General features: G+C 43.0%; 1 protein-coding gene across 1 annotated transcript in view; it reads right to left on the bottom strand.

Annotated features, from left to right (window-relative positions):
* Positions 1 to 6,766: 6,766 nt before the first annotated feature.
* LOC123056578 (expansin-B7-like) overlaps positions 6,767 to 10,927 on the bottom strand; it is a 57,393-nt gene continuing 53,232 nt past the window's right edge. The window contains exons 4-6 of the mRNA XM_044479931.1: positions 7,637 to 7,711; positions 7,258 to 7,448; positions 6,767 to 7,124 (exon numbers count right to left, since the gene is read on the bottom strand). Coding sequence (XP_044335866.1) covers positions 6,767 to 7,124; positions 7,258 to 7,448; positions 7,637 to 7,711 — 624 coding nt within the window. The remainder of the gene's footprint in view (positions 7,125 to 7,257; positions 7,449 to 7,636; positions 7,712 to 10,927) is intronic.

Here is a 10,927-nt window from a genome sequence, read left to right as displayed (position 1 = left end):
GTTCCATAGTTACTATGAAGTTTGCATTATAGAATATAGACATTCTAGGATATTTGACTCCTTTTTTACTATGCACTAGACTAAATAGCCTATGACTCTATCTTCTCTATGGAGAAGTTCAACCAATTGATTGCCGTTGATGTGTGACATTTACATATGATTGCAAGACTTTTTTTATTTTAAATAGTTGTCTGCCAATTGTGACAAAGGAGAAAATTCTTTCCTATGATTATACGTGTGTTACACATGCACGCTTACTAGTTAATTAAAAAGGTTTAAGCATTACAAACGGCCTCTGCATAACTAAGATGCACACAGCTATAACCATGTCCACGTTCTAAAAAAAATAGAAAAAAGGTGGAATATAAGTAATCATGTGGAAACCGTATAATGCCTAAGACGTAGGACGGCCAATCCGAAGATCATACTGCCATCCATGTCGGGTAAAGTATTCCTTGCCATGGCCTCCAATGCGAGAAATAGGGGTGCCTGGCCATAATGCCTATTATCTAGTTAACTGGCAGGGAGCTCGGGCCGGGCCGGGCCGGCACAACAATCATAGGGTTTGTTCAATAACAACGTTGGTGTGGTTTGTTTAATGAAAATGTACACAGGTCTAAAAAGTAAAAATAATGAAAATGTTCATGAGCTCGTTGTTAAAAAACAACATGTACTTGTTCCCGAAAGGACGCATAGGAGGAGATAGGAGAAAATACGGGATCGGGATTACGCTCGCGAACTAACCACATGTTCAGCTATCGCCGTCCGAATAAAAAATGGCCGGGATCTGCATCATTCGAATCTGATGCAAAATCCATATGGTTCAGAATTTAGTAATTTCAAAAATAATAATAATGAAAACATATACCGAGCCGAAGGCGCATCACTGGAACAGGGGCTTGGTGGGGAGACCTTTATATCATCTTTAGGGAGCCGTCGTGGTATTGCCTTTCTCAGAAGGACATAAACCCTAACAAAATTCAAAGGAATGACTAACAACGGAGCCCTTCTGCTGGCACTTGCAAGGATCCATCGCGTCCTCATGGCCCTAGGGCCACCGGAGACGAGACGGACTTGCGGCGGTGCCGGCAAGAGGCACGAACTCTAGCTTTTTTTTTGGAGGTGGAGGAGACGGCGGCTGCACTCTACGCACGATAGCTAGTTGATCCTTTATTTAAAATCTTTGGCACAAACCATTGATCGTACATGTAACTACATAACGATCTATTCATAGTACAATATCGCGTGCAGCATATGTATCGGAGGTGCTTCATGCGGAAGGGTCGACGTTGGCTGCAACCTGCAAGGTCTTGCGGCCAGCCGATGTCCCCGGCGGCCGGGTGTGGCCGCAGCCTGGACAGTCCGTTTTCCTGTGGCGTGAGGGAAAAGGCGCCGGTGGACTTTGGCCGTCATGGTCTCCGTCCAGAAATACTGCATGCATGTATTATTTTTATCGTCATCAATTCACATGTAACCACATGCACAGATGAAAATTACTGACCTCTATATATTAGAGGGAAGAAAGGAGAATGATACAGTCTGAGTACTTTACCTGGGGGCGCCGCGGCCGAGCACACCAAGGAACAGCATAGAAGGAGAGCCAGCAGGAGAGCAGCGCTGCTCGCGTGGTAGGAAGAAGGACGCTCCATGATCGTGTCGCAGCGCTTCTCAGCCATCCTCTTTCTCGTTCTTAGTTTTTACGGGGAATGGTTGGGAGGACTAGTAGTGGAGTACGCACGAGATTTTGGTATGACCTGTTCTTGGCCACTCGCGTTTCTTAATATACACTACATATGTGTGCTCAGAGGTCAAAGTCCACTCTTCGTCAACAATCAGGTCAGAGGCATGCTTTTTCCAAGTGGTTACCTGCTTGAATATCTCCAGAAGGGTCTTTATATTTTCACTTTTTCCGAGTGCTGGTTTCCTCATATATAATGGTACAATGCACTCATGACTTTTGACCAAACAGTCATGTCAATTCAAATGACCCATTAACAACATACTCCCTCCATACCTTAATATACGACGTTTTAGTAATTCAATTTGAGCTGCTAAAACGTCATATATTATGGTCCAGAGGGAGTATTTTTTTATAACTATTCAACAAAATATGTCTTTATAATTACTTAAAAAAATAGAAATCTTTTTAATTTCAATTCTTGCAGTTATATTTATTTTATTTGAAAATGAAAATGTGTATGTACATATTCACTGCCACCATGATGTTTTGAGATTCGATTCACACTACTTTCAGCCGGAGCCATCTTTTTTTGTATTTTCAAAGAAATGTAATTAAAAACCTCAATAGATGCGACCCATGATGGAAAGACATTTCTATGAGAGCTAATAAACTGTAAACTCTTCCAGAAAAATATAATGAATCATAAACAATGCACTTACTTCTCTCTCTATCTATGATGGCCATCACGACCTCACCGCTCCTCCCATCATGTTCTACACCGAGTCCAGTGTTCTCAGAGCTTTCTCGAATGTTCATATTGCACACGAGAATACGTGGAAGAGATTGCCGAGTAAATCTTCACCAAGAACATACTCCCTCTGCTCTTAAATATAAGGTGTATTATTTTTTCAAAAAGTCAAACTTATCTAACTTTGACCAAGTTCATAGAGAAAAATAACAGTGTCTAGAATACCAAATCATCATCACTAGATTCGCCATGAAATATATTTTTATATTTTATATATTTAGTATTGTAAATCCTTATATATTTTGCTATAAAGTTGGTCAAACATGGACAAGGTTTGACTTTTTGAAAAACTAATGCACATTACATTTAGGAACGGAGGGTATTTAGAATGGACCACCTTCCTTGCCGAGCTTGCAGCTGCCACCATCCATCCATGTCCTTCTCGAGCATCTCTCCACCATATCTGTCCGTCATAGGCTCTTGGTGTTCCATTTTCCTAAGTTTCTCAGTTGCTGTGATGGAAGGCTACATGCCCACCCACTATTCCTCCCAAATAGCATCTCAAATCCCCCGCAAAAATAAAAAACCCATCCAATCACGAAATCTAAGTCCACTAACTTTCTCTCATTGCTTGGCCGCAAACGAGAACAACGTACTATGCACTCCCTCTATCATCTCTACCTCCGCGTTGGCCGCCTTCCCATAGGTTTGTCATCAACAAATCTCTCTTGGAAGTGACCACCAATTATGAGGTGTAGTGTGGCCCTTTGAGCTTTAGACGACAGTAAGGGACAACGCCACAACTGTTGGAGTGAGGGGTGGTGGTGGTGTGTTGTTGGAATTGTCTCAAATATGTGTGTATGAGTTAGTATACAGTTTGACTTGTAATTAGAAGAGGGTTAGGTTTCTGAGTCAAGCACATGCCCCCTGGACACGTCATGTAAAGAGACTGTGGCATAGACGAAACTTGTAGGATATATAGACATAAGATCGCAAGAGGGACGGTCCAGACACCCGTGGCAAGAGTGACCTGACCGGCCATGGTTGGCGGTCGGAGACGCTGTCCGATGGTACCGACTATATTGTACTACATCGGTTTATCACATGTGGAGTATCACTCATAGTCAAGCCCCAGGGATGTAGGTGTTCACGTTGGACCTCACCAACAAATATCGATATTGAGATACGATTATAGATTCTGGGATGATCGACTCTGCACTTCAAATTTCAAACAAGAGTTTCATGCTCATGTGTGTGTGGTGGGTGGGGAGGAGGGATAGGGGCTACCGACATGCAGAGACAATTCCTTTCTCCTTTTCTTTTTTCTTCTCAAGTTAGATTGGATGGAAGAGACATTATGCTCCAAAATATGTTTATGTAGGAATACTTTTGTCCTGGTTTGTTGAACATACTTCGTTAGCGATTCCAAAATTCTATGAGTCTCGAATTTTATCCATGCCCTTACATGCTTCTTCATTATAAAAAAATGATGAAGCAACGTCCATAAACAAATTATTTGTGGTTCATTCTCAAGATATTGAACATACACACTTCTGATTATTCAACATTAACAATTTCAGTTCTAGAAAAAAAATCATCCAGAGCCGAAATTCATTTAATTTCACTTCTCAATTCGGCCAAAATTTCAAACCATTCACTTGAAACTCAACAAAACGTTTGGAAATTCTAAAATACATTATGAAAGTAATTAATTCTTATGTACTATTCTGAATATTTGTGCCTACTGAACATATTGATATTCAGTGAATATCAGGGACATTCTCTTTCACTGTTATTACTTATTGATATTTAGTTATTTACTGAAATTTTTCTTGGCGTGTCAACTCTGGGCAGCATCTTCCGTAATCAAGCATGTGTTGTTTGTTCAGCTGACATGAGTAGTAATCGGTAAACTGTCTGCAGCTGGCCTGCTGCGCAACGCAGAAGAAGGAATTAGCAAAGCTGTATTACGTCCGGCTACCAGGAGGAGGTATGTCTGCTGCTGCGGGAGGAGTATGGGAGGAATCGTGGAGACGTGATGGGCTGTCATTGCAGGTGTAATAGCCATCGCAGCGGGGACTGTATCGAAACCCGCTCACTAAGTGAACTGTATGTTTTGACGACAACAACGGCCTACCACCTGCAATTGGCATGTAGATCAGTTGGCAGTTGGCACGTACATGAGACGTATATATCCATAACAGGGCAGAAGGTTGGATGAAGGCAAGGAGATTCATCAGCTGCCGTCGGGGAAGGCATGCTTAATTACCTCCCTGGATCAGCACTGCTGCAATGATTCCAAGATGAAGCCGGCTTCAACATGCGTTAGTTAAGCATGCTTCATGCTCGCATGTGTATATAACTTATATAGCTTGTTGATAACTAGTGGATAACTGACGGTCACGTCTGAGTTCTGATTCTTCTGAATGGGTCAATGACGACTGCACGTGAAGAACACGCGAATTGCAAGTGCTACAATCACTTGGAAGGTCTACGAACTTCTAGACTAGACTTTGCTACCTAGCATCTCTCCTTAAATTGCCAAAGCATATGTCCTCTAGTGGTCCAAGTCATCCTTTTGTCAACACAAGACGGATGGAAATAAGCAAAAAATTGAGTAGGTATTCGTCGTTGTTACTCTCATGAGTGCAGACTACTGGTCTGAGTGGGATTTGTCCACATTTTATCTTTTGTAAGCGAAGTTCTGTAACGGTCATGTACTAGGTAGATGTGCACCTTTCTGCAAGAATGTCTTCTCAGTGCTGATTCCACATACTGCGGTCTTGTAATGTGATTGTGGACCTCCTTGTTGCAGTCCATTTCTATGTCATGAATGTAATTCCCCGGTATTTTGTGAGATTAATTTTGACATAAGTCAGAAAAGTAATTTTCAAACCATTAGTCGCATGTCAAATTGAATATCATGGTTGCTTTAATCTCCTTGAAGTGAATGTGATAGGTTATGACTTTTCCTAAATCAGAGTCCGGATGAATGCGAGTCTTCTAATTGTCGGCCTTCAGATACAATTTTCAATCCTTTTCGAATCAGATTCGGTAGAAGAACCATAAAGGATATGAATTTACCACTCGGTTGTGGGTGTTGTTGCTTATCTCCTGAGGATCCAGCCTCATGAGGTCGTAAAACAATCTAAGTTTTGCGAAATTTTCTAAAATTTGAAATGCATTGTCACGATGTGAAACATGACCCCATGTCAATTGTAACTTTTCGAACCACATTTAAAATTTCTACAAAATGAAAACCAATAAGATGCATGTAATGGTTTTTCCCAATAAAAAGTTTAATTTGTTTTTGTAAATGTTCTAGACAGAACCTAAAAAGTTACATAAGCACTTCAAAGATACTTGTAGTTTAGTTTTGAATTGTGTCTATTAAATAGCTAGAGATTCATTTAATCCCAAAATAATAGCAAATGAATTCCAAAAAAATTCTAATGTTGATATAAACAATGCAGTGTAGTACGTTCCTTGTACAAATAGTTTGGATAATTTTAAAGGCACTCCACATGTTACTTTACTTGGTACTTAAAAAAAATGCAAATTATTACAAAACAGAAGGAAACATTAGTTACATTAGTGGATAATAGTTTCAAATCAATTGTAGTCTAAATTTCAAGAATAAGTGATGAAGGAAAATGTAACGTGCAGCAAGGAATTTTTTTTTCTGGCCGGGAATTGCGGAAATCAGCCAGTTACCATCTCTTCCACTGCTTCCCGAGAAAAAGTAGTACCGTTCGATTTCTTTTGGATATTCAAAATTGTCATTGTACACCAGTGTCAAATACAATCCATATGATAGGTAAATGTATATCATTGAGGGGTGTTCTGCTTCTTGTCCATTCCGAGCATGTGCCAGGTTGCAGGATTGAATCCAGTGTGCACTATTCTTATTCTTTGTGCTGCTTTCCGCTCCATTGAGAATAACAAAATGCAAAAATGAGCTGCACTGGAGCAAAAGTGCAGCACTGGCCACCAAAACATGAAAAATATTAAAGTAGATATTAGCACAGTAGAATTATATTGTGAGGTGAAGTTTTGTTTGGATTTTTCGGATTGAAAATGCCGAGATTTCTGTTTTTTTTCTTCCAAAAAACCAGTTCTTCCGGCTGGCACCTACCAAAAGAAACAGAATCGTACAACCTATAGCCCGCCTTTGACTGCTATGATGCTTCTTATTTTTACGAATCTTTCCATAATTTTAAAGCCCGTCTCTTGAGGTCATTACATAACCCTACCCCTCTTTTCATTACTTTCATACAATAAATATAAAGTCAATGGAATCATATATATTGAAATGGCATAAATGGTCGATCCATCAATTAATCAAACTGGATGACCGAGCTGTATACTTTTTCCGGCTTCCAGACAGCGGGGATGACCTGATCGGCGACGAGCATCTTGCCAGACTCGTTAGTGATGCGTAACGAGAATGGCCCCTGCATGCGGTGCCGGGCATCCATCCTCCAGATGGATCCCCATGACTCCTTCATGGGCACCCACTCCCCCGTTGGAGCCATCTCGCCGCCGTTGCCAGCAACCGGACGTGACTCCATGATTTCCAGCAGTTTCACATCGCCGTCGCCGTTCTCGTATTCCACCAGGATTGCCATGTAGAACGGGTTCGACCCCTTCTCCACATGGAACATCACCGCCAGCCCGGGGTACTGGCACGGCACCCTGCAGAGCCATACCACTCGCTAGTGTTAGTGTGTGTGTCGTCTCCCAAACACTAAATATCATCTTAGTAAGATAAGACGATGCTCATGATGGTGACTGGCAGAATAGGTAAGTGGGTGTGCCGGTGTGGTACCTCCGGAACTGCATGTCAATGATGCCCGCATTGCGGAGCTCGTCGTTGCGGCCGTCCTTGGCCATGGCTCCAAAGGCAGTGCCGCTGAGGTCGAAGTGGTAGGGAAAGACCGGATAGTAGTTCATGTCCGTGATGATCACCGTCTCGGGCACACCGGAGCACGCAGGGTGGTTTGACCTTAAGCACCTTATCTGCATTTACGTTGCACACCATCGACCACCATCCGTGATCAGTTACAACGTTAGGCTGCACATACACATTCGTAAAGAAAAAAGAACTATGTAGAATATCTCTGCATGTATGCACGCATGTGACCATAATGTAGTGGTATGCATGCAGTGTGTAGTAGTAGTGCTAACGTACGGCGGCCGGGTCGTACCTGGTAGCATGAGCCGCAGCCCTTGCCGTCCTTGAAGAGCGGCTCGTTGCCGTTGGATCTCAGATCTGATGGCATCTAAAGAGTTATTTTACTTGGTGCAATTTTGAGACTCTCGGACGACTTTTTTGCAAAATATTCAAGAGCTTCTGGTAGCCATCGGATCTAAGATCCAACGGCTCTCGGGAGCCCGTATCATGGTATTACCTAAGCCTTGGTATCACCTGATATCTTCCCGTTGCCTCTTGTGTAAGATGGCGCTGGGCCTTGCCGTATTTATAGCACGGGGCTGCGTCCCTGCAGAGACCAATATTAATTGTATACTCTATTTGCCTTCTATATATATGTGGTATTGATTTTTTTTAACTACCTACTATAGAAAAAAAAATAGGCACGTGCAATGCAATATTAAATAAGAATATATGAAAATGTACTCCATGGTTGATGTGGTAATGTATATGTTGACTTTTTTTGCGCATCAAAGTATATGTTGACATTAACTAACGTGTTAATGCGAGCACAATGGGTTGTGAATCAGAAGTACAGGGAAGGATCAATGAACATTGAGAAGACAATGATAGTGACAATGATGATCCATGCTTGTATTTTGCATCACAATATCGTAAGATAAAATGCTTATTTATCATGTATATTCAACCATCAATGTACTATTTAATATTTTATCTCAATTTTCTCTGCTATTGCATGGTTGCAACGGGAGGGGACCAAAACGCTGCTGAAGCCGAAAAATGGAAGTCCATCGGGGAAGACACTTTTTTGCAGTGAAAAAATATTAAGCAGCAATACATGTATGAATTTTGAATGTAGAAGTCCACAAAAGCCATAAGGTGGGGCATGGCATAACCTGTGGAGCCTATGGTGCCCACATGGTGTGTGCGATGGTAAACTCATTTCATATGGTTGCAAGTCCAACCTTGTGCCATATTGTGCAATGGTGCATCGCTACCATGGTTGCAATTCCAATCGTGTGGCCAACATGATGCATCGCTCCCTACGTAGTGAGTGATTCTAGCCTGCTGGTCGCCTCCACATATGCTCCTGGACTTGGCATCAATTATCTTGCTTATCCTGCGTCGGTTGTGTAGATAGGTGGTTGTGGTAAGCTTCAGCCCAATAGGAAGGGGGCATGTGTCCTGGAAAAAGAGGGTGGACATGACATCATGATGTATGAGAAGGGCACGTTAACTTTTTGTTTTGTTTTGTGGGGACGTATAGGGGGGCTAAATTTCGTGTTTTGACCCTTTTCTGATATCTATTCGAGATCTGATCCTAGTCTGATAAAATTTCGAGATCTGACCCTTTTGCTACCGCCAAGATCCATGGCGATAGAGTCTAACAGCCTACCGCCAAGGTCCCTGGCGGCAGGGTTGCATGCCTTACCGCAAAATTCTCCTAAGTGTTGAACATAGTGCGTGCTCGTGCCTACCGCCAAACACCTTGGCGGTAGGGTTTGTACAGGCTACCGCCAGTATGTTTGGCGGTAGGGATGTTTCCTACCGCCAAGGTCCCTGGCGGTAGACTGTTACACCCTACCGCCATGGACCCTAGCGGTAGCAAAAGGGTCAGATCTCGATTTTTTTTCAAACTAGGGTCAGATCTCGAATAGGTTTCAGAAAAGGGTCAAAACACACAATTTTGTCGTATAGGGGCAGGATAGGTGGGGGTGGTTGCCGTGGCAGGATAACAAACCCATCAATGTGGAGTTGAAAAACTCCATGACATTTTCAGCTTGCATAGAAATGAGGGGATGAACTGACCACGGACGTTGATGTGGTGGGCAGCAGCAGCACGTGGTGGTGGCAGGCCGCAATGGCAGTTCCGGCGGGCTGCGGCCAGCCGTGGCAGCAGCTGGGTGCTGCGCGGAGACATGGGGTCTGGATGGGGCGGCCACCTGGAGGAGATGGGGATGGGGCAGTGCTGGCCACGGCCGACTCCGGGCGGCAGGGAGGAAATGGGGGAGGAGAGAAGAGAAGAAAATGGCAGTGAGAAGAAGAGGATGACGGTCGAATGTAACACCGTTAATTTTTAATGTCCACGTGGCCTGACAGATGGGCCCTCCTATCACAATTCTGATTATTTCTTAACCATTCAATGATTAGTTGTTTTTTGAAACGGGCGAACAAATCTTGTGGTAGGTTTTAGATTTTTTTAAAAAAAAGTGGTAGTTTTGTGGAACCCTAGTCCGGATTGTGATAGTTTTACGCTATTTACTCCGTCGCCAGAGTGTGAAGATCCACATATTGGAGGTAAATTGTGACGTAGCCTGCATAAATTTAGTCACGAACCATTTTGTATGTGGCGTGATTACCTCTCCTCACGCTCACCCTGTAGAACTATCTATCATAATTTGAATTATTCATGTGACATAAATATTATATATGGGATATAGACACAACTGGAATAATATTTGATTATGAATGTAGAGTCAATGAAAATAACTTATCTGAGAATGGAATGCTGAATGAAGTATAAGTTCTTATTCGTAAAAATAATTATAAATAGGAAATAGTACTCCTTCGTCCCAAAACAAGTGTGCTGGTTTTAGTTCAAATTAATTTGAATTAAAATCGCGATACTTATTTTAGGACGGGAGGCATGATAAGATGTCTGCGTATTTGCATGGGACACCATGCTAGTATATACTGAAACTACGCGGAGCCAGGCGTGCGTAATAATCCCAAAAACACGTACATAAGTAGATTGATTGATCCTTTATCCAAATCTTTGGCACCGGCTATGGATTGACCGTTTAGACACAACTACACAAGGATATACTGTATATACGGAGGCGCTTCATGCGTAAGGCTCGACGCTCGCAACCGGCTGCAGTGCCTTTCGGTGTGGCGCACGTGCCGGCATCCCCGGTGGTGGCAGCAGTGGCGGAGGGACCGTGCAGTCCCCACAGCGGAAGCAGTTCGTCGGGTTCTGCCCGGCTGACCCCGTGGGCGGCAGAGGACCATTCCCCTGATGGTGTCCGTTTGCAGCATCTGCATGTACACAAACGGCCCGGGCATGGCAATATTATTTACTACCGAGTTGTATCTCGGGATGATGAAAATAAGAGTAGGAGACGACAATTGAGGCGTTTACCAGGGCCCTTTGCCGCCGAGCATGCGAAGGAACAGCAGATGATAGCTAGAACCGCCAGAGCACGTGCGAGGGAAGAAGAAGAAGCACCCTCCATGATCCCGAACCAGCTTAATTCACAGCTATAATCTTTGTGTGTTGTTTTTATAAGCAAAGCTGATGACTTAGGTACATAGGATCTCCTAC

The sequence above is a fragment of the Triticum aestivum genome, chromosome 3A, assembly GCF_018294505.1.
Source record: "Triticum aestivum cultivar Chinese Spring chromosome 3A, IWGSC CS RefSeq v2.1, whole genome shotgun sequence".
Taxonomy (NCBI): domain Eukaryota; kingdom Viridiplantae; phylum Streptophyta; class Magnoliopsida; order Poales; family Poaceae; genus Triticum; species Triticum aestivum.
Note: the sequence above shows the minus strand (reverse complement) of the source record. Positions and strands in the feature narration are given on the sequence as shown.